The 24923-nt window shown below is 37.5% G+C and overlaps 1 protein-coding gene across 12 annotated transcripts in view; it reads right to left on the reverse strand.

The window, feature by feature from the left end:
- KCTD1 (potassium channel tetramerization domain containing 1) overlaps positions 1-24923 on the reverse strand; it is a 91535-nt gene that overhangs the window by 31459 nt on the left and 35153 nt on the right. For 4 of the 12 annotated variants that reach the window (XM_087931195.1, XM_087931191.1, XM_026699267.2 and 1 more), the window contains exon 2: positions 1227-1405. In XM_087931195.1, coding sequence (XP_087787321.1) covers positions 1227-1405 — 179 coding nt within the window. Of the gene's footprint in view, positions 1-1226; positions 1406-1872; positions 1996-22733; positions 24914-24923 lie in introns of those variants that run through there. The other 8 variants (XM_087931190.1, XM_026699265.2, XM_026699264.2 and 5 more) reach the window with 5 other exon arrangements.

Raw genomic sequence — 24923 nt, forward strand, 5'->3', positions numbered from 1 at the left:
TGTAAGCAATCACGGTTTCACTTAGCCATCAATTTGTGAGCTATTTGAGAATCTGATAAAATAAGCACTATTTAATTAATAATCTCTTTTGAATTATTATCTTTTGATTTTCAGAGACTATGAAAGTTTGTGCTGTTAGGCTAGAATAAGAGAGCTGTTCCTTTTTCTTTTTGCTATTTTTTCTTTTGCTGCATGATTGAATGATTTAAAAACTGTGTCCTGTTGGTATTACAAACTTGCTGCATACCAGATGCTTTTGTTTATTAATTTTATGGAGCTACACAGAAAAGTCTAGCAACTACCATAATTATTTTGAGGCAGCTTGGTCTAAGGAGCTTCCGGGATAAAATAGCTTCAAGGAAGTAACAGCATCTCTTTCTTGTTTTAACTGACTGGATACATTGATTTAGATAGTAAGAGGATGTTTTAGGGCAGACTCTTATTAATACATCTGTTGTCTGAAAAATGCAGACATCCATATGAAAAGAACAACAATGCAAAAGCCACTTTACTGTAAAGTATAATAATAAAATTATAGCAAATGACCAGATAGGTCATTTAGTCCAACCCATTGTTCAATGAAAAAATCCACTAGCATATCTGTAACAGATGATCATCCAGCCTTTGTCTGAAGACCTACTGTAAAAGAGAACTCACCATATCATGTGGCAGTCTGTTCCATTGACTGATAGCTTGTACAGTTGCAAAGTTCCTCCCAATGCCTAGTTGAGCTTACTTCCTTATAATTTTAATCCACTGGTTCTGGCACTGTCCTTTGAAAATGTGTCGACTCCCGCTTTTGTATATACACAGTGCTTAAGATATCTCCGTTTTTTTTTCAATACCCCAAAATACCATTTAGCTTTTTTAACAGTTGCATCATTAATTATGAAAAATATTAAGTAGTTTCCCATCAAAACATAATAGCGTAGAAACAACACAAGTTGTCAGGAGATGTGTTGAAAAATATAATACAAGATATCAACATGGAATGATGTAATTCAGGCATATGATGCAAATTAAGTGGCTCTTGAGCAAAGAAACATTGTTGGGTTTCCTTTAGTAAAAGGTTTTCTAACAACCAGTTTAAGGCACCCAGAAACTTGGGTCATACTTTTACATGAAAAGATTTAATACCAAATAAAGAGTTAGCATAAAAACTAAAAGAAAAAAGGGAGTAAGTTAACAGAGCTTCTGGAAAAATGCAATGTAGTCCTCAGAATTACCTTGATTCAGGATATTTAGTTAGTGTGGCCAAGCTGCTGGTGTACATGTGCCCACCCACGTCAATATGAACCGGTGCATTGGATTTTGTGAGTTGTGCTGGTGTGGGGATGCCTTGATTGTTCAAAGGAGATGCAGGGGACCTAGTGATCAGAGGTCTTGACATATTGGGCCGACTGTCCTGTAAAAAGACACAAAGCACGTTAGGAATCTGAGCTATTTTAGAAAAGCTAACAGTAATATAACAGTAATAATAACAGTAATGAATGAAAAGTAACAATAATTAAATACTAAACACTCACATTTAGGAGTGAATAAAGCAAAAAGATACCATTAATTTTTATATTTAAATATAATTTTAAGAATAATTTAGTTTTAAAAGCTGAAATTTAGTGTACTACAATTATAACGTCCAATAGATATTATGGTGTTTAAACCTACATGATGATGGTAAGGCAGTATTTTCAGACTTTTGGCTAAAAACAAAAACTGATCAATGCTTTATTTCAGAGGCTGGTTAAGTCATTAAAGTATACTGATTTAACACCTCAGTTCAAAAATATAGTTTCCAGGAAAGGGGAGAGGAAGCCGTTTGTTGTGCCCCAAACCCTTCTATCTCCTAAGCAGTTAGAATAGGTAAATACAAACCCTTAGCTCTTCCATTCTGCAACTCTTCTCTTGAATTTCCAAGTCACATATCACGCAAAGAGGAGAGGAAACACCTGGACTAGCCAACTGTTCATGTACTGTAAAACATGGGGCACCGAAAGCCTTTGAGAAAGACATTTTCCATGTAAATATTAAACAAGTTGTGACAGATGCCCCTCTCTGCCCAAGTGAGCCACTATTCCCAGCAGCTTCCCCAAGAAATCTCCAAAAAGGAGCACCACAAGCAAATGCAGATGAAACAAACACCTCAATCAAACTGGAAATGCAATGTCAGTAAAAAGCAAGCAGTAGACCTGTGCACAGTTAGGGTGGGGCAGAGCAAAAGGAAGCATTCTGCTGAAACCAGCAAGGCAGACCAGTTTCAAAATTATGGAATGTAAACAGATCTAAACCTGGTCACATTTATAAGACAGCTTTACTAACTCTTAACATGTATACTTAATGATGAACTTGGGATATGTTGACTGAGGATATCAGCTATACCCTAGAGTTTTCAGGAAAGAAAAGCACCATTTTACAGAAGGCATGCTGAAGTACAACATATTTTGTTCATGTTCCGATCCATTTAGTTTTACAAACCAATGTTAATAATTTAGTAACATTTAAGAGAAAAAAAATGAGTACTTCTTAAGTGATTTTGAGCATGTGGCTGTGTAGTCATATATGTATCCATTCAAAAATAGATTTACTGCATTCACAGTTAATTTAACTACTCCTGAAAGCAACTGTACATTTGTATTCATTCAGAGATCAGGATGAACACTATCTCAAAAGATTTACAGGAATTACAAAATGAGAATTATGAAACAGAACTTCTAGTTCTAAAAAGTGGAATATTAAAAGTAATTCAAAATCCTAAGATTTTTTTTTAAATGTCTCCCTCACAGCTGCAAATATTTTTTTTTGCTTAGAATTATGACGTATCACCTAAGTATATGATGTTGACCTGCATATTAGTTGGATCATTTCTGGTTAAAATAGACAAATCCTTCTATTGAACAAGTAATTTACTATAACTGATCATATAATACGATACTGCAAATAAGTAAATACATAAATAGAAAAAATACTTAATTTGTAACATTTTATATCATGTTCTTTGAAAACAAAAATAGCAATTTTATTCCATAACTGAATGTATGTTTAATGAGCCCAGATAAATAGCAATGTAACACTAAATCCAAATAATGAATTCCAAAGAGAGCAAACAAACAAATCTGTGTAAAGAAAAATATATTTTGTTATTTCTACTTATCCCTATTGACAGAGTACTATGAATACAGGATCTGGAAATGCTGGAAAAGTCTATCTGGAAATAAACTAGTTTATTTATCAAGCAATCATTGGTGTGGGAAGACTGTAACCAGCATGTAAGATGTGATTATATGCTTAGTATTAGGAATGGAAGATGACACTGATAAAGTGTAAAGTTTGACAATATTACAAAGTAAAATTAAATATATTTGGAGGAATTGAGAGATGATTTCATACAAAATGATCACTAGAAAAGAAAAAAATTGCCCTCTAGAATCAAAACATTATTTCCTTTATAAAACTTTTTTCTTCCAATAAACAGATCACAATTAAGCTTTGGATAACTACATCACAAAGTCTCCACTGTCATATTCCTCCATAACATATTTTCAATTTATCAGTAGAATATAAACCATGGTACAAATACCAGGGTTAAACTTATTCAGTTAGACAAAACTACCTAGTTGTAGTATATCCTTTTAATTAGTCATATAATATATCATTATCATTTTTATAAACCTTTATAAGAACTTAAAGCAAATTGTCACATGACCTGATCAAATTTTATGACAATTTGTAGCACAGTCTTTAAGATAGTCATGTGGATAAGTGAATCTTTTTTGGCACAGTTGTTAAGCAAATCACTGTTGTTAAGTGAATCACATGATTGTTAAGTGAATCTGGCTTCCCCCATTGACCTTGCCTGTCAAAAATCTGCTGAGGTTACAAATGGTGATCACAGTGCTGTGGATCTTCTGTATGGTCCCTCTGCAGTTGTGCTGTATGCTTCCACAAAATTCAATATTGTCCCCCATGCTATTTAATACTCCTATGAAACCACTGGGAAAAATCATTTAGAGGCTGAAGTGAAGTACCATTATTAAGGTGGTGACATACACTCTCTCAGATTACAGATTAACAGAGTTGGAAGGGACCTTATAGGTCAGGGATGTCTAACTCTTTTTACAGAAACTTTTATAGAAGACAATGTTGAAAAAGCACTACACAATCTAAAACCATCTCTATCTATTGGACCGGACAGAATATGTGCCTACTTCTTAAAAAAGCTATCCACTGCCATAACCAAACCTCTAAGCATAATCTTTAAAAAATCTTTCAGGACCAGCTCCTTGCCAAACCTATGGTCACTAGGCACGGTCATCCCCATCTTCAAAAAGGGAGACCCCAGCCTAGTGGAAAATTACAGACCAATCTCTTTATGCTGCGTCACCTATAAAGTCATGGAATCAATTATTAACCATCCATTATCTTCCACTTAGAGACAAACAACCTACTCTCTAGCAAACATTTTGGTTTCAGAAAAAAACTATCCTGTAATCTGCAATTCTTACACTGCAAAAACATATGGACTACACAACTCAATCAGGGCAAAGCAATAGACGCAATCTACATAGACTTCTGTAAAGCCTTTGATTCAGTGGTACACAACAAACTACTCCTAAAACTAAAATATTATGGTATCTCTGGACAACTGCATAACTGGATAGAAACATTCCTGTCAAACAGACAACAAATGGTCAAAAATGGGAGCGTCCTATCAAATCCTGTACCTGTCAACAGTGGTGTCCCCCAAGACACCACTTGGGGGACCAACTCTCTTCATGCTCTACAAAAATGATCTCTGTGATCATACTAAGAGCAACTGAGTTCTTTTTGCTAATGATGTAAAGCTATTCTGATGTAAAGCTAATACTGTAAAGCTAATGATGTAAAGCTAATACTGCTACCCTTCAAAAAGACCTTGACTATGTATCAGAATGGTCAACTTCAAATCTCAACAAATAAATGCTCTGTCTTACATATTGGCAAAAAAAAAATTTCAGAAAATAAAATACAAGCTGAATAGTCAAGACCTTGTTGATGACCCAAACTTTGTCAAGGACCTTGGAGTACTCATCTCAAATTATCAAAGTACTAGAGCTGTACTGTAACTACATAGCCAAAAAGGCATTAAGTGTTGTAAACCTATTCCTGCATAGCTTTTTCTCTGGTAATATCACTCTACTAACTAGAGCATACAAAACATTTGCTAGCCCAATACTTGAATATAGCTCATCAGTCTGGAACCCACATTACATATCTGATATTAATACAATTGAGAAAGTCCAGAAATATTAGAGGAGCTCTCTACTCCTCTATTCATAGCAGAATACCTTATGCCACCAGACTTGAAATTTTAGACCTAGACAACCTAGAACTACGCCACCTTCGATTCAATCTAAGTATAGTGCATAAAATTATATATTGCAATGTCCTACCTGTCAATGAATACTACAGCTTCAACCAAAACAATACAAGAGCACACAATAGAGATAAACTCAAGGTAAACCGCACCAAAGCTGATTGCAGGAAATACGACTTCAGCAACAGAGTGGTCAACGTCTGGAATACTCTACCTGACTGTGTTGTTTCTTCCCCAAACCCAAAAAACTTTAACCTTAAGACTGTCTACTATTGACCTCACCCCTTTGCTAAGAGGTCTGTAGGGGGCATGCATAAGCGCACCAATGTGCCTACCGTCCCTGTCCTATTGTTTCTTTTTTTTTCTTATTCATATCCATTTCATATATGTTTATACTTAGACCTGTTATCTAATAATAATTATTTATATAAAATAAATAAATAAAATAAATAAAACTCATGACCCATGGGCCAAATATGTCACACACTGGCCCCAGCCCTGCCCAGTTTAGCAAAGGGGGGGGGGAGTCCTGATACATCACGTAATGCCGCTGTGATGATGCGAGTTTGATACCCCTGTTGTAGATCATCTCGTCTCACTCCCTGTCCAAGCTGGAGATCCCATACCATTTCTGATAACTGGCAGTCCAATCTCTTCTTGAAAGACTCAAGTGATGAAGCTCCCGCAACTTCTGAAGGCAAGCTGTTCCATAGGTTGACTGTTCTCACTATCAGAAAATTTCTCCTTATTTCCAGGTTAAATCTCTTCTTGTTCAGTTTCCATCCATTATTCCTTGTCTGGCCTACAGGCGCCTTAGAAAATAGCTTGACCCCTTCCTCCCTGTGGCAGCCCTTCAAATATTGGAAGACCGCTATGTCTCCCCTGATCCTTCTCCTTACTAGACTAGCCAAGCCCAGTTCCTGCAACCATTCGTTGTATGTTTTAGCCTCCAGTCCCCTAATCATCCTGGTTGCTCTTCTCTGTACTTTTTCTAGAGTCTCAACATCTTTTTTATAATGTGGTGACCAAAACTGAATGCAATACTCTAGGTATGGTCTTACTAAGGCTTTATAAAATGGCATTAGTACTTCATTTGATCTTGATTGTATCCCTCTGTTATGCAACTTAGGACTGCATTGGCTTTTTTTGGCTGCTGCTGCACACTGCTGGCTCATATTTATCTGGTTGTCCACTAAGACTCCAAGATCTCAGTTACTGCTATTAAGCCTGGTGTCACCCAGTCTATAAATGTATTTTTGGTTTTTCTTGCCTAAGTGTAGGACTTTACTTCTCTCTACATTGAATTTCATTCATTAGATAGAGCCCAGTGTTCAAGTGTGTCAAGATCGATCTTGATCCTATGTTTTAGGGTGTTACCTATTCCTTCTAGCTTACTCTCATCTGCAAATTTGGTAAGTTCCCCTTCTATTCCCTCATCTAAGCTGTTTATGAAAATACTGAAGAGTATTGTGCCTAAGATGAAACCTTGTGGCACCCCACTGCTTATTTCCCTACATGTAGACTTAGATTCATTAAAGACTATTTGTTGAGTACAGTTTGTCAGCCAGTTGCAAATCCAACTGATAGTGATGCTACCCTATTTCCCCATGTATAAGCCACCCCTTTTTTCCAAAATTTTCCAGCCCAAAAAGTAGGGGGGTGGCATATACAAAGCAGGTACACTTTTTATACGTGAAAAATGCATAAAATAATAAAGTAGGAATAAACTGGTTTTCCAGCAGTATGCTATACTTTTTTGTAAAAATTGTACGTGATGATACGATTACGAGTGCGAGTACGCGATAGAAATGCATACGCTAGGCATCGGCCTGAATGCTTCGTTCCTACTCTCGTTCCGATGCGTAGATTGCTAGCGTTGCCCGCACCGCTTTCGGCGTCGTGACTGAAGTTGTAGATCTAGACGTCAAATTTTGTTTCTTTGTAAATTTTCTTTCTTCATAACTTGTTTCTCTAATAAAATATTTTTTTCAAAACTTCACAGTCCAAAAATTGGGGGGGGTGGCTTATACAAAGGGGGTGCTTATACATGGGGAAATACGGTATTTATCCCACTTTTTTTCTAGCTTACCAAGTAGATTGTGGTCTACTTTGTTGAATGCCTCACTGAAGTCTAAGTATATTATGTCCACAATATTTCACTGGTCTACAAATTTAGTCACTATGCTGAAGAATGAAATAAGGTGGTTTGGCATGATCTGTTTTTAACAAACCCGTGCTTGCTGCTAGGGCCCACCTGCCTGCCCAGGCTGTCGGCTGTGCTTTATATTCTGTTTTTCAAGCTCAGCTGATTCACATTGCACAGCAGATTGCCATGCATCAGCTGTTTAACACACAGGGATTGCTGGAGAAGGTCAGTAGCAAATGCTCTGCATGCATGCATGCATACTTTACTTGTTTCTAGATGTTGGCAGATGTTTTTTTATTATCTGAGTGACAGGAAACTGCCAAGATTGGCTTAATGACATTCAACACAGGAAGGCTGAATCCCTGCATTATGGATAAACATTTGGTTGAACAATATTCATATCCATAAACTGGCCAATCGTATTATTGAATAGATTGGCATTCCCTCTTCAGGACTAAGTATGGAGTTTGGGGGTGTTCTTGGATGTCAAATTATCATTCAATATAGAGAAAAGTAAAGTCCTACACTTAAGCAAGGAAAAGTACACATATAGACTGGGTTAAACCAGGCTCAATAGCAGTAACTGTGAGAGGGATCTTGGAGTCTTAGTGGACAACCAGCTAAATATGAGCCAGCACTGTGCAGCCGCTGCCCAAAAAGCTAATGTAATCCTAAATTGTATTAACAGAGGGATACAGTCAAGATCAAGGGAAGTACTAATACCACTCTATAAAGCCTTAGTAAGACCACACCTAGAGTACTGCATCCAGTTTTGGTCACCACAATATAAAAAAGATGTTGAGACTCTAGAAATAGTACAGAGAAGAGCAACCAGGATGATTGGGGGACTGGAGGCTAAAACATACAGTGAACGGACCAGGGGAGACATGATAGCGGTCTTCCAATATTTGAGGAGCTGCCACAGGGAGGAAGGGGTCAAGCTATTTTCTAAAGCTCCTATAGGCCAGACAAGGAATAATGGATGGAAACTGAACAAAGAGAGATTTAACCTGGAAATGAGGAGAAACTTTCTGACAGTGGGAACAATCAACCAATGGAACAGCTTGTCCTCAGAAGTTGTGGGAGCGCCATCACTTGAGACTTTCAAGAAAAGACTAGACTGCCATTTGTCAGAAATGGTGTAGGGTCTCCTGCTTGGGTGGGGGGGTTGGACTAGATGACCTACAAGGTCCCTTCCAACTCTGATTATCTGTAAATCTGTAAATTTAAGACCTCAGTGATCAAAAGCAGTTCTATACTTCTGCCTAGTATAGGTCTGTAGTGTATGAAGTAAGGTCAAATATCAAAGGGTTACTATATTTACACTGTCAAAACAAATTTAATAGAATTTAATTGTTATAATCATTTTTCTAATGATTAGTTATGCCTAAAAAGGTTGCCTAACAGCACGACAAATTACTTTACCTGAATTAAGAAAAAAAGTCTGAATTACTGCAAAGTGATGTAAAAATTCAGTAGTAAGAAGTCTATGGGAAAGCAGGAAAATGATGCAATAATCTTTTTTAATTTTGCAAGTTGATTTCTCTTTATAGTCATGCATGTGAAAAATGACTTAGCAAGTTTATTATTGTCCAGATCATGTAAATCAGCTTCCAATCAACAAATTCATACAATTCACACCAGTATTGGTTTCTAAAGATTAATATCACTGTGGTTTAAAAGTTGATTTAATAAGTCTTCCACTGAGAAAGAATGAAAAACCTATTATAAGGTCACCTAAAATTGATAAAGAGAGGTTATCATATAACACATTTGTGCAGCACTTTGGATTTGAAGACAAAAGATACTTCTGAGAGCACATTGGTTCCTCTTTTCTCTGAGCAGCTAGGGTACAATCCTGGGGAAAAAACACTCAGAATTTGACACTTAGTTTATTCTCCAACTTGGCTTAGTTCCAGATTTACTAAACTAATCAATATTTTGTTTAATAATTTACCTAAAAAATAACATAGATGAATCATGTTTTTATCTAAAGATATTAAGAAAAAATATTTTTGAGTAATACAAAAACCCATTTTTTCTGTAATATTGTCACTATTTTTTACTGTTTGTGTTCACTGTTTTCCTCCCTTTAACATGATTAATAATTTTAAAAGAAAATAAATTGTTTTCATTATTTAATTCAACCAATTAATGGCTACTTCTAATGTTTTAGTTACCTAAAATCTAAAATCAAATTATGTCACTGACAATTGGGGGAATTTTTTTATTTTTTATATAAAAGCAAATCCAACAGGCATCAAGACAAGTTGGTATCACATTTTACTGACATAAACTAATTTCACTGCCACAATGCAGGAAAGAGTGTTTGAGCCGAGGTACTTGTATACTGTCTTGAACTGTATTTCCAAAATATTTAGAGAAGATAAAATAGTCATGAAAATTAATTCCAGAATATTGCACAGCTCTCTAAGAAAAAGAGTGTGTTTGGTTATTATCCTAGATCAAATAGTTAATCCTGAAAGAGAATCTGGGTGATCAAGCTAAAAGACTTTAACTCAAATACACTTTTCCAGGGCAAGTAAGTTCAGTCATAAAACATTTAGACAGCTAAGGAATGCTGATAAGCTGAGGAAAAAAATAAGGCAGCTACCTCCCTAGAAATAATGTTCATGAAATACTGCCTCTTTGTTCTTTCAAAACCTCATTCTCTTTGTAGTGTTACTCCATTACCTCACAATTATATCTTAATTGCTTCTTTGACCTCACTAGACAATCTATTGTATCCAAATACTTGTCTACGTCCAATCAAATATCTTGCTGCTGTATAAAATTGCATAGCATAATTTGTTTACTTCTATAAAGGGATTGTAGATCCTCCTCTCAAGGCTTTGTTATCAATAAAACCAATTTGTTTCTCAATGTGATGTATCCTTTCAGTTTCCAGATACATTACTATGTATTGTGCTTTAAAATTCAAGATAAAATTTAATATAACATTTCACAACGTCTTCATAGATTTATAAATGGTGTGTTCTAGTCACTTGTTCTGTGTATATATTAGAAAGTACTGTAAAAGCTACAAAAAAACGGGCTAGGTTACCAAATTTGGGGGAATTTTATACTTCAGCAATTAGCTTTCCTTTATCCTGTTTTGAGTAATATTAAGCAGAAAATAATCTGTGATTGTGCAGAAATAATGACTGATGTTGGCCAGGCAAAGGTCTGTGTAAATGGAAAATTATTGTAACTGCCAGAATGAAAAGTTGGTCAAGTGAACTCTATGGCACCCAACAGGAATCAGCAGCTCTATTCTTTAGCCTGAATTGTAACAGCAGTGGATCTGCTACTGCAAACAAGTGTACTGTAAGAAGCACATTTGAAAAAGGATTTTTATTACAGTAGAAAACTTCATTTGGAATCTTGATCATGTTGTTTACCATAAACTGTTAAGGTTAAAGAATTGTGAAATGCTATTCTCTTAGCACTGAAGAAATATTGCTTCATTCTCAAGGACATTACAAAGAATATAAAATTATTGCTACTTTGTATTTTACATCCTGGAAACTGTTAGGTTTATACAAAACAGCACAAAATCTGCTATCACTGAGGCTAGGTTTACAACATTTAATTAAACCCAGAATAAACACATTACATTTTAAACAAGTATGTTGCCTAATATCAGCTATGGTCATTTACGAACTTTGTTTTACAGTTTGAACTCTTTTACCAATCATGGTTGAATAAACCATAGATGTGTGATATCTATTTTTGAGTTTACCTAGCCTCACTGCCAAATACACCCACTTTGTAATATTACATTGCCTGCTGTATACATTTAGATTTGCCTTAGGAGAAAGAAATTGCTGGATGAACCTTACTGCTTTGGAAGGCAAAGTAGTCTGTCTTAGGTAGCAGATAGGAACCTTTCCCTCCAGCCAAAATCAACTATCAATGCACCTTTTAAACAAAAAGCATAGTACTGGGTTGTACCTAATCTATTAAACACAATAAAAAATAATTCTAAACTATCCCAACCCACTGATCTCCCACCATTTATGCCCTTTTGGCCCCCTGCATCCTTCAGTCTATATCACCCTAACTGACCTTTGACATTTTCTTGCTCCTTCTATTGACCAAGAATGCCTGGCTTGACCATTTGTGAAGCGGCTGCTGACCATACAAGGCTTTCTTTGCCAAGGCTGTACATGGAATTTTCTTCATGAAGCAAATGAAGGGCCAGGGCAAATCAGGGCAGGCGTACCTCACCAACAGTGGGAGCAAGAAGAGAGTGAAGGTCAAATAGCGTGCAGCATAGGGTTGCAGGGGCCATGGAGTGCACTGTGGAGAGTAACTGTGATTGGGACTAGACTGGGGTGCCTGGGGCTTCCTGGCCATTACTGAGATAGTTGAGTCTTCCTGGGCTGTACAAAAGCAACCTGAGTCACGAGCTGCCAGCAACTATTGATTGCATTCAGCTCTTAGGTGTGCTCACTCCCTGTCCTTCTTAACCTACCCTTTTCTGATCTCTCAGCAGTCTAGCTGATTCCAAATTCTAAACCAATCAGTGGGGGCTCCTTTCTAGTGCTATGTGTCTGGAAAAGCAATAGGATTGCTCATTACATCAAGTATTTAAAGTGTGTACTTTTTATGTTTACTAAATAGTTGGAAGACGATTGTGTAAAATAAAGTTCAATAAATAAATCTCTCAAGACCATTTATGTTCCCTGGGAAACTTTCCTGAGTCAGGCAGCCAACACATACATGAGCTTCTACTTTGTAACACACCAAACTGAAACTACTTAATAGCCTTTGGATTATGGCCTATCAGGTACTTGAAAATTTCTCTATTTTTTCCAGTTCTACGCAAGTAGCAAGAGCATATGATTGCTGCATAATGGCATCCTACATAACTCATAGATTATGCTCAGTTAAGTAAATAATTTGTGTGGGCCCGAATTACAGCTTTTATTGGAATATATATCAGTAATTGGGTGTCTACAAGTCTGTTCAAGATACTTTGGGGAATTACTGCAGTCCTGGAAGACAGCTAAAGATGAGATGCAAAGGCATACCCACAATATATATTGAACCAATTTGCAAGTAGTCTTGAAATTCTCAAAAAGGTTTCTCTTGCTTCACTTAACAAGGAATGTAGCTTATCAAAAAACAAAAAATAGTTACTCAGAAGCTATTATTTTTCTCTAAACAACTCAACCAGCTTAATTCATCTTGCCTGATCAACACAATTCTATAAAATAAATTATAGTAATTACAGGTAAAAGTAGATGAATCTTCCCTGAAAGATATTTCTGTGCACTGTTTGTATCTGGAGTTATTTTTTTGGAACTCTGAACCTAGATCACAAATACCCCCAAACTAGGTCCATCAGAGCTTTGAATAATCACCAAGCGACTGATTGTAGGTTGAAGACTATCTGTATAGGAAGCTGCAGGATTTGGCCATTTTCTTCCTTGTTATTCAGCATCCACATAAAGCAGCTAAAAGAAGTCATTCACTGAGGATTATATCAGCAATTTGCAGAAGATGCCCATACCAGATTGAGTAGGAAATGCAGAAGAAATCCTGGCTTGATGCACAGAGACTGTTAGGATGTGGACATGGAAAAACTTAATCCCAGCAAATGGAGTGGCAATGGATTTGAAAGCTAACTAATTCCAACTTACATTTCCTGCTTCCCGTAAGGTTTTGCACAAACTACACGTTGTGTGCCAATTGTAGTAATTTGCAAAATAGGATACTCTGCCCTTATCACCTTGCATGTGGATTACTGCAAAGCATTTTACATGGCTTTGAAGGCTACCTGGAAGCTTTTGCTGGTAGAGTATGCAATGATCTGAATCATTATGGTGTGACTTGATTTGCCTATGTAACTTTACTACAGAAAGAACTGTACTATCTGCCAAATTAGCTGCAATTCAAGGTATCGTTTTGCGCTTTTAAAATCTAACATGACTCACTGACTCTAGGATTGTTTCTCTGGGTTGATTCTGCCAGTTGAGTGGCAGACTTGACTTACTGAGACGTGTGAGATCGAACCTTCTGATAACTTCCGTCCCCCTTGGACTATCTGGAGCACTCCCCTTTTATGATGTTTCTGAACAGCTATAAAAATATGGCTATTCAAGAGGACTTTGTGGAATACATGAAGACTTTCCTACCCTTAAAATGTGATGCACTTATATTGGATATGTTATGTAACTGCTTTTAACTGTGATTTGCTGACTCTTTACATTGTGTAGAATAGATTTGTTGTTACCAAGCAGAGCCATTATCATTGAGGGTCAGATAAACCAGAGCAAGCAAAGGAATGTATGTATGTTACACAATGGCATAAACATCCAATAATCACTAAGGTATAACTTCATTTGGACCAAATAATACAATAAAGTTGGCATCAAATACAAAGGTTATGTTAGATAAAGTATGCAGAATTATATACAGTGACAAGATGACATTATATGTGTAATAACCATTACATGTTACTTTTTCATGATTAAATATATAAAATATCCTCTTTTTTCTCATCAATAACTGAATATTAGCAATGAGAGATCTAACACTACAATGCCAACTCCATAATTTGTATACACACACAAGTTGCACGTGCACATACAAATGCATGCAAATGTCATCAATTAAATAATAAATAAATGACGTATTTGTTGTACCCAATAGCTTTCGTTCAAAAACTAATAATCAGATGCCAACTTTTTTCACACACATATGCACAAGAACAATGCACACATTTTCCTGTACAAAGGAAATAATATTGGAGCAGTCCAATCACACCTTTAAACATTTTTGCCACATTAGTATTTGCCAACTGTCCATGGAATCATTTTATTTATTATACAGAATATACCCAAGCATGCATGAAATCAAGAATTACATAAAATGTGCATCTATTGTACATTTATACAATATTTATGCAAATATTATACAAAATGTACATTTATAAAATGTACATATATTTAAACATTTAACACATTTTAAACCATATTATATATGTTTTACTGCTGTACATAGCTATCCAAGACACTGGAAAAACTAATTATGGAAGAGCAGAGGCATTCAAGCAATTTCACCCAATATTCATAATATGTACTAGAATAAAGTTCTAGTTATGCCAAGATATTAACTGTATACATTATCTGGATTCAAGGTTTGGGCTAAGATTTTATTAATGATTTGTGGAACAGGTCACAATTCCAAATACTGGCATTATGCTAAATCCAAACCAGACAAACTGCATTGTGTCACAATGCAATAAGAACATTTATTTATAAAATTTCCATAGTGCTTCAATATAGTAGACACTAATTTAGTTAAGATGTGATGGTCATTCCTCAAAGTCAAAAGAAGTAGAAATCATTTTACATAATATCCCACAAACACAAAAGCTAAGGATAACGTAGTTAAATCTATATTTAAGAGAGATCCATTTCTGTAAAAGTTTTGAGTCACTGGTCTTCTTGAACATTAGCAGAAATAGAATAGGCAGGATTTTTTTTTACTGTTAACAATTTAATTTTTCTCTGAACTAAAAAAAAAATGCTGGACAATATGATACATACCATTCACACTTGGCTACCAATATATGCTACATGATTTACTTCAAACAGTAAATAAAAACATGTTTCAATTATACTTGCATAATGAAACATAATATGACCTAATGAATCACCACAGTCTCTCTCTGCTAGCTACTATGATTTGTAATGGAATTTTTAATCAATTAAAGGCTAAAAGCCAGGGGCTTCTCAGAACAGACAAATGCATAGAGGTTTGGAAATAAGAAAAACATGGCAATTAATTACTAATTAATACAAAAAAACTAATTAAATTTGTAATACTTATTTTATATTGATATTTTTAAATGGATTTCTTCTAAATCTTGAGTCACAACTTCATTATATCCAATTTGGGAGAAATTTCAACATGACTGAGTGATAAGATTAGTGAGAAGAACCAATGGCCTAGGTATAGACTGAGTTAATGTAATATGCTTATTCATGGTTAATTATCTCTACTGAATGTTTTGGGTTCACCCACAGGGAACCATAGATAAACATTAAGGCCAGTACATTAAGCACATTTTACTGTCATAATATCATCTCTTTTAATTCAGAGCTGATCCTGTTAGAGAACTAGAGCGTAAGATCTCAGCCCTAATATTTGATATTGCTATAAATTGCAACAAATGCTAATTCTGGAAAATTCCAGTATCCAGACAATATGATTCAATCAAAAGTAGAATTGCAATCTCATCAGCGTTAAAAGCAATTTAATCCGAAACCTACTTACATATGTCATTACTTTCTCTTGCATGCCTTCCTTCACTACAAAATCTATCTCCCAAAGTATGATCAGTGAAGATGTGCAGGACCTGTACAAGTGCATTCTGGATGCCAAATTCTTTTACTGCCGGGGTGGGCAATTTCCCAAAGGGCCACATGAGAAAGTGGGATTGTTGTGGAGGGCTGCCACTGCCCCGGCCCTGCCACTGTCCCCCATCGCCACCACTGCAGGCTGGATAGGGACAACTGAATGTCCAGATCTGTTTTACTAATAAAAGCATCTATGAGCAGAAGATATTGTTGTCAGTGACAAAAAGAGGACAATTTTAGTTGACAGCCTTTGCCCATCTCTGTTGAAAGGCTTGGAGTATTCCTCCAGTTAGTGAATCTGCATGAAGATATGGCAAAAACTGTCTACATCCTTTTCTCAGTTTTAGATCAAATATATTCATGAGAGTTTCTGTTCACAAAAGGGGCTTCAAGATTTATGACAATTCCATGTGTACAGGAGTAATGCACCAAAGCACTGGGCATGCCATGTGAGTTAGGTATTTCAAACATCTGAATAGCCGCCCATCTTATATCCAACACTGAGCAGCTCCCACTCCTCTAATTGCATGACTATTTTTTTCTTGTAACATTATATTTCCTACTATAATGAAATTGGTTGGGAAGAAAGGTTTTCTTTCAAATGTACTCATGTCATCAATGCTACCACCCCATTTAAAGAAACAGTCTTACAAAACTGCTACTGCATTACACAAATAATAAATGCAGGAAAGTTCTACTATTTTACAAAACCAGTATTCAAACATCACAACCTCCTTCAAGTACCGGTATAAGTTCCTTCAAATGACACAGAATCCAAACTGAACTGACATCACTTCCACAGAATTAACAACATATGGTCCATTAAACATTAACTGGCATACTACTATTTCAGAGCCATGTTCACTGCCCTCTTCCCTTTTGAAAAAGACTAGAATACCATATTTCTGATATTACAAAAAGCAAGAAAAAAGAATAAAAAGTAAAAAAGGCAAGTCTTCCAAAGTGATTGAAAACTGCATAACTAATTACGTACCAACTTCTAACACAATACTTGCTATTCTAGGGTTTGTTATCAAGTTTATAGCTCAAGGCAAGCAGACAATATAACCCTGCATTCAATTTAATTACAGCTCATGGCTTTTTCAGCAGTTGGCACATTTCAAAGAGTTTAGCCACTCATTTATTTCTAGACCATACATAAAATAAGGCATCTTACTGTCATAGAAATTCACCAATTAAAACTGAACATTTTCTGATCTCTTGGCCTCTGTGAAAAGAACTGAGCAAAAGAGAGTATTTTTCTACAGCAGAAGCAGAGAATCTTCATTTAATAGGCAAATGCTTTCAGGCACCTAGCGTGCTAGTCTGTGAAGTTTTAATGTTTGTATACTGGGGTAGTAAATTATTTAACTATTTGAAAAAGTGTAATTTATGAAATGTCACTGCAGCACACCTGATAAGTTCCACAGATTGTCTCAGTTTAAAACAATACAAAATTAAGTTTTATCCGTTTTTAAAGAGAAATGCTGAACTATTATGACTGAAGTTGCAAATAAATTATTTTAAAAGAAATACAAGTGAAAAGATTCAAATAATAACACACTAGAATGGTTCACATACCACTATACTGCTGAACTTCATCATCACAAATACTCTTAAAAGAGAATATAAAAGAATATCACCTCTGCCCCTTTAGATAATATTTTTAAAAACTCCACATATAGCTGATTAATTTACTATAATATACTCAATGTGTGGTTGCCTTTCATAATCACCTGTAAGTTTCAATTAGTCAAAATACATTACAGTACCAAAACTTCAGAGTTATTCATAGACCAAAATACATTAACTCTTAACATTTACTAGCTCGCTATTTCTTTCTAAAATTCATTGAGGTGTTAGCTCTACTCTTCATTCGCTGAAAGATTTAGAACAAGTATATCTTTAAGGTAAGAAAATGTTTTCTTGCACAATTCAGTCTGTCAGGGTTAGTGATCTTGAAATTCCTCCAACTGCATCTATTGGGACTCCAGAAGTGTACACTCTTTGTCACAGTGTTTGCTTCTGGACGGAGTCTCCCCGCCCACCCCCTGGAGATATGAATGGCCTTTGCCATGGTGGTATTTTGAGGGGGCCTCAAAATCTGAAGAAGGAGCCCAAGATTAGGCCTTTGTGGAGATGACTGAAGCCTCCTTTTAATTTAGGTTGTTTTCTTTTGTTTCTAACCCTGCCGTGACCACCCTTTTTTGCTTGTTTTGTCATGTTTTTCATGTTTTAAATTATTTGTAACTACCATTATCACTGGAAGTTGAGCATGTTATAAATTTAATAAATAGCTATGTCAATTGCAAAAAGCAGTTTTACTTGGAAAAGCTTTTTGCGACAATACCCCAGGTGTTTGGGGAGGACTTGATAGGTTGATGGAGGTTCCATATCTAGTCTAAACATCTGGTTGACTGTGTAACAAATCATAGTAATGACTGTGACAAAAGAAAGTACATTCTGCAATGATACATTTAATACCATCAAACATCCACATTTGCCTGTCCCAGGTCCTTGGGAAGTACCAGGAAGGTAGATAAAAATGCCAAATCTAAACATCTAGCTGTCTGTGTGATGAACCATAATAATCAGTAAATAAGTAAGAAGACTAGGACAATTTATAAAATGGTACCATGAAATAGAACTACAAATGAAGTTTTTCGAGCTCACATTTAGCATTTCTTTTCATAGAAATTTAAGAGTTTTTGGTTTTCTAAATAGTTACAAAACTATTATAGTATTATATATGTTACTTAAAATTATTAAATTTTTCTTTTAATACTGATCTTGTCTTCAACATCCTTCAGGTACATAAAGCTGGACAAATATTGTAAAATGGTTAATGTAAAATATTCATGACCGTGGGCAAACTTTCTTTCCTTATATGCAGATCCCAACATGATAAAGCATTATTGGAATATTCTAGCAAAACAACTTGTCTGCTACTTCTGAACCAGCAAGAAAAACATTTATGGCAAATAAGATGAAATAGCATGCTCTCTCCTTTCATTTGCGGGCCAAATAGTGGAGCAATCATTTATAACAATCATAAGAGCACATGGAAGATGTAACATCACTCTAATGGATTTCTATACCTAGCAATGCTTTTAACTCAAGATCTTCTCCAATTTACGATTTTTAATAATTAAAATGTTAGAATTTTTTTGTGCTTATCTAAAATTAAAGTAAACATTTTAATATGCCTTTTCAAAATTCAGCTGCTGTCATGTGATATTTCCATCTCACCCTTCGTGCATGAAAGAATAAGGGAAAATGCTCTATTAAGGTCAGAACACATGACTTCTGAACTTTCAGTACTTTCTTATTGAGAAGTTTGTAATTATGTTTTGCAATAAAAGTTCTGTTTTAAAAACTATGGTATAACCATCCTTTATTTTATGCTAGTCTCCCAAATGTTTGAACAAAGCAGATTTCATAAAGCAAGGAAGTGAACCAGGAGTTAAAAATAGATTGCAGGGTATGAGATCAATTTTGTAACCCAAATGCATTAAAATAAGCTAACAAATATGCTTTAAAAAGGTTTATTCTTAAGTATTATGTTACTCAAATATATTTTCATGCTTAGTTATATATAATGAAAAACATTCTCTCCATCTTTCTACAGCTTGATTTTTAATATGAATGATTACGGCAGATAAAGAGATAAGAATGGGTCATGGCACTACAAATATTAGCATTATTTGTTATCACACATGGTAGATTCACCTGTATTAATATATTGTCTGAATGCTTGATACCACTTATTACATTCAACTTTTAATACTGTAAGCAACCCAGAGTTGCTTTCAGGCGAGATGGGCAGCAAACAAATTTAATAACAAATAATAACTTTGTTTCTATTTTTATAAAAAAACCTTTCCCTTTGGGGCATGGGGGTTGGACAAAATGTTCATGGCCACTCTGACTTCATAGCAATAGTACAGTAGTGGCTATTACAGGTATAAAAATAAGTCAGAAACAGGACATCATTAGAACAACTCAAACCAAATGGTAGAAGTGTGAGACTAAGGGCACAAAGGGATGTGGAGCCTGGTATTGGAAATTATTCAAGTGTTTTTGGCAGGAAGATGTCTTGGCAAATTTCCAGACCTTTGATGCAAATTAACTTTGCTGGTGTAAATTGCATAACAGTGTTTTTTTCTGAAATAAAGTGAATTCTTGGGCAAAAATGATCAACTACATAATAGCAAATTTGCATAAATCTACAAAATCTTGTACATTTTGGCCATGCTTCTCTGTGCAGGTATAATTGCAGTGACTACTAAATCTAATTGCAAATGGTGACTATTTCATAAATCTACATTACATATGTGGAAGACATTGTAATGCATGAAACCACTGCATTTTCCCAGAAACTATAGCATTATCTTTACTTAGTGGTAATGCGAAAGAATCCAGTAAACGTGCCCATATGCTTTTTCTTCTTTGCTCTGAAATGCCCAATACAGTTAAATCATGATGGTTTGATTACCATTCACAAATCAGGGCCATCATTTCTATATAAGAACTATTGGCATAATGATTAATGCATAAACATAGTATAAAGTCATCAAATTCAGTATAATGTATTTGATTGAATGTATCATAGCATAGGTACGTTAGAATTAAATACCAATACCAATATTATAATAAATTAGACAATTATTAAATTATTCAAGTACCTCTGGGTGAAGTTTACCTTTACTGGTTTCAGATCAATTTACTCTTTTAATTCTGTTTTTGATTAAACCTAGGTAGCATGATAAGCAGCAGTAAGTATATCTTCATAGTACTGTCAGTCAATAAAGCTTTCATTCTATGACCTTCAATATCTCAAAGCTATCATGAGAGCAGCAACGTGTGTCAATCAGGGAATTCAGTGGCATGATACTTGATGAAGTCAATTCAGTTATGACCTAAAAACGAAGCAGTTTACAATTAAGGATAACAATTATGGGCAAGGTCATTACTTTCTGTTAATGACCTGTTGCTGGCCTTTGGCTATACTTCAAGGCTATTAACCGAACCAGTCTATTTCTTTTAATGCTCAATGAAAAGATCATTGTCTTGTTGAAATTAAAAGGGAGAACATGTATCTATTATTACTGTTTCTATTATTGTTTTTATTTTTTGTACTCAAATTATTAAGGCTATATATAAATGTAACAGATTTTGCAGTTATTTAGGCAAATTAATTGTGGGTAATTAGCATTTTAAATGAGACCTCATTGCCATGCCCTAAACTAAGCATTTGTTAATCTTGCCAAACAGTTTTCTATAGGAATGGGCAAATAAGCAAATCACCTTCATCCCTAAAGATTATAGTATTATTAAGCAATCTCTATAAATCTCATTAAATGTTGAATTGTTGCAGATTGGGGCAGGGGGCAGTTACTAATACAGTACAACATATGCTTTTATTCTATTTGAAATTACTGGTTTAAATTGTTAGCATATTAACACCGACTAAACTTCACTTTAAACATCACTCACTTTAGACAAGTTAGCTATAGTTATGGAATGTAATTATAAATTATTAGTTTAAAATCTATACAAATTATCTGGCAAAAATTATTCTCTGTTAAAAAAACCTCTTGCTAATATCAGTGGTTTAAAATAAGGAGCTAAACTTTTATTTCAATATACTTGTTTGAAACAGATTTCCTTTGCATTATTAGCAGATATGCAACACAAGAACAAAAATCTGAGAAAAAATATTTTCAGTTGTCCACAACTTCATTAATTGAAATACTTTTATGCAGAAAAACAGAATATTTCATATACCAAATTTACCCACATATCAGTGGATTTCTAATAATGTATGCTGCAAACCAGGAGGCCAAAGTACAATACTCTACTTAAGTGGCCCCAAACTGAACAGAGAGGTCACATGTATTTCACAGACAGATGCTGATGCAGCCATTCACAAAAAGGCTTTCTTCAGTCAGCCTTCAGGCTAGCTGATTAGCTGGCAAACTCCTCTGAAAGGATCAGTTTGTACAAAACTGGTATTTCTACTCTGCAAATTGTTCTGACATGTTATATACCTGTATCCACAGAGCACAGCTCTTTTAAAGCTCAGTTGAATTTGATTAACAATGAAGCCCAGATCATTGATAATTGGAAGAATCAACTGCAATGATTCTGATTTTTTAAAGTTACTTTATGGGTCTACAAAGAACTGTGCAACTTGATCCTACAAGAACTAATTTGATTAAAATCAAATTACTTAACATAATTCTTCAAAGTAACTTGTATACTCCATTTATAAAAAACTAACAATGACTCTTGACAAATTAACTAAGGGGTTTCAAAATTTGAAATCATATTACCAGCTACTACAAGTGGAGAACTAACCAGTTTGCTCAATTTCATAGCTTGAAATAGCTTGTTGACATTTTGACAAGGCTCTGTACAGATCCAGTAAGATCTTCAAATTTTCTGAAATATTTCCCATTTCTGAAATTTATAAAAAAAAGTAAATTTTCTAATAGCTACCACTTCCATAACTTTCTCATAATGTACACAAAGTTGGATGATTCTTTCTGGCAAAGATTCCAGACTTCCCAAGTCTTTTCTTCATCATCAGATGGGCCATATATAATAATAAAAAAAAGTTTCATGATACCTAATGCTAAAAGCAGTGAATCAATACTGCCATCACAAGAGATGAAGGAAACTAGTAAAGTTCCCAAAGTTGCTTTAGCGGATACTCCAAAAAGCCTGCTTGAAATCAAGGGCAAACTCAAGAGCCAGCTACTGTGGGGGGAAAAAAATTCGTGAAACCAACTGGCGAACCTAAGGAGAAAAAAGGTGTGAATTATGGGTGGGGGGGAGGAAGAGGCATTTTCTTTTTGGTTACCTGTGTAGGGGAAATCATTGCAGGTGAAATGACTGTGGGAGAGCTAGTGCTTCTCGGCCCGCTGGCTTCAGGTATGAGAGGCAAAGGGTCATGTTTCACCGAGACCACCACCACGGCGGCTGTGTCGAGGGGCTCCGCAGGCCTGAGACAAAGTCTTTTGGGGGACGAGGAAAGGCCGCAGGCATCTCCCACTACCGCGGCCCCGCCCCCGGCATCGTACATGGCCTCATGGGAGCGCTTAGTCGGCACCAGAACAGCCGCCGCTTCGGCCTTCACGCTTGGGTGGTTGTCGCCGTCCTTGGGCAGAACGTAAGTGTTGTTGGCGGGAACGGGCGGGAGGCGGGCTCTGCCGTTGAGACCTCCTCCGCCGGCGGCCCCTGAGGACAGCTTGGTGCCGATGCCTGCAATACTGTTGAGGGTGGCGATAGAGACTGCGCCGATGCAGTGGTTAGTATAAGTCTTGGAAAGCTTGGCCGCCTTGGAGAGCATCTGCATGCGGGTGCCCAGCAGATTCTTGCCGATGGCCTTGTTCTCGTACCAGGTGACGTCGCCCTCGCTGCAGTGGTCCCGCGGTCGCTGAAAAAAGGCCTTGCAGAGCGGGTTCCGCTTCGCCAAGTATTTCACAAAACTGGCGTAAGGACAGAACTCCGTGCCGGTTTCGTACATGCGCGGCAAATTCTCCTCGTCGCTGTTCTCGGCGCGCTTTTTGCTCCAAGACGACGAGCGCGACTTATGATACGGCCCCAGGGCCTTAAAGTAGACAAACTTGCGCCCGTCCTCGTCCATGGCCAATCCGAAGGAGTCCTCCTCGAGCTCGCGCTGGTTCTCGCGGCCCCGCGTGCAGAAGTACATGCACGTCTCGAACCAGACCTTGTTCAGGAGCCCGAAGGGGCTCTGCGTGCTGAACACGTTGCACGTGTAGAGCTTCCGAAGGTCAGCGCGCGTAATGGCTTGCTTCTGCACCACCGGCCCGGCGCCCTGCTCCTCCAGCTTCCGGATGACGGCGGCCAGAGTCAGATTAGCGGCGCGCAGCTCCGGGTCCTTGGTGAGGTCGAGGGTGCGGCAATAAGGAGGTTCATTGAGGTAGCGGTTGAGGGAGCTGCGGATGCTGATGAGCGACGACTTGGAGTAGAGCTGCCCGCTCTTGGAGCGCGCCTCGGCGTAGAAGGAGCGTAACACGCGGCACAGCGCCCCCTTGTCCATGGTCTCGAAGTGGGGGCTTTGGGCTTTCTCGCTCAGGTACTCGCGGAAGATGCGCACCGCGTAGCGGGTGGCCAAGCGCGTGTTCTCGCTCAGCCGAGCCCGCTCGGGGCGCTGCAGGAGCAACTCCGCCTCCGGGTCAGAGTCCTCGGCGGCAAGTGGTGCCACCGCTTTGCTAACGATCGAAGTGGCCATACCGCGGGCGCTCACCGGCACTGAGGGGGCGCCACCTGCAGCGGCCCCGATGGCCCCTGTGCCCCCTCTCCTGACCCCTCCGAGGCGGCCCCTGACGCTGCAAACAGCAGCCGCAGCTTTATCCAGCAGAGCCCTGGAGCCTTGGTCCATACGAATCATATGGCCCGGCTCCTCCTCAGGGTCCCATGCAAGTCCCATCATCACGTCTTCTTCTTCCTCGTCGTCGTCCAGCAGCAGGATTCCCCCATCGGCGCCCTCCTCGTCCCCCGTTATCTGCACCTCCTGTATCTCATCTTCGTCCTCCCCGTCCTCGTCCTCTCCGGCGCTGCAATAGTGGAGAAGCCGGTGGGGGCCACCCCGGCTGGGCTGCCGGTCCCCCGCATTGTGCTCACCACCTGCACCGCCACCACCGCTACCGCCCCCGGTGCTCCAATCTCCGCTGGCGCCGCCGCTGCCAGGCATTCTCGCCATATTGCCGTCTCCCTGCCAGTCCTCGGGCAGGGCGCATGCGCTATATTGGACCGCAGCGCTGGAGAGCTTTTGTGTTTAATGACCTTCAGCTACCGGGAGGCAAAGCTGGGCTCTTAAAGGGGCCGCGCGCTCCCAGTGGCGGTGGCTGCTGTGTGATGAATGGGGTGGGGAAACAGAAGGGAGAACTGGGAAGGAAGCGTGGAATGGCGGTGCGGAAAGACCTCACCAAAATAGGTACAGCTGCTTCATCGTATTGTAGTGCATGGGGTTACTTTATATTGGCCCGTGCAAGCACCCGCTTCAAAGAGACTGACATTCACTTAC

Source organism: Pseudonaja textilis, chromosome 3, assembly GCF_049901715.1.
Source record: "Pseudonaja textilis isolate UNSWEBS1 chromosome 3, rPseTex1.2, whole genome shotgun sequence".
NCBI lineage: Eukaryota > Metazoa > Chordata > Lepidosauria > Squamata > Elapidae > Pseudonaja > Pseudonaja textilis.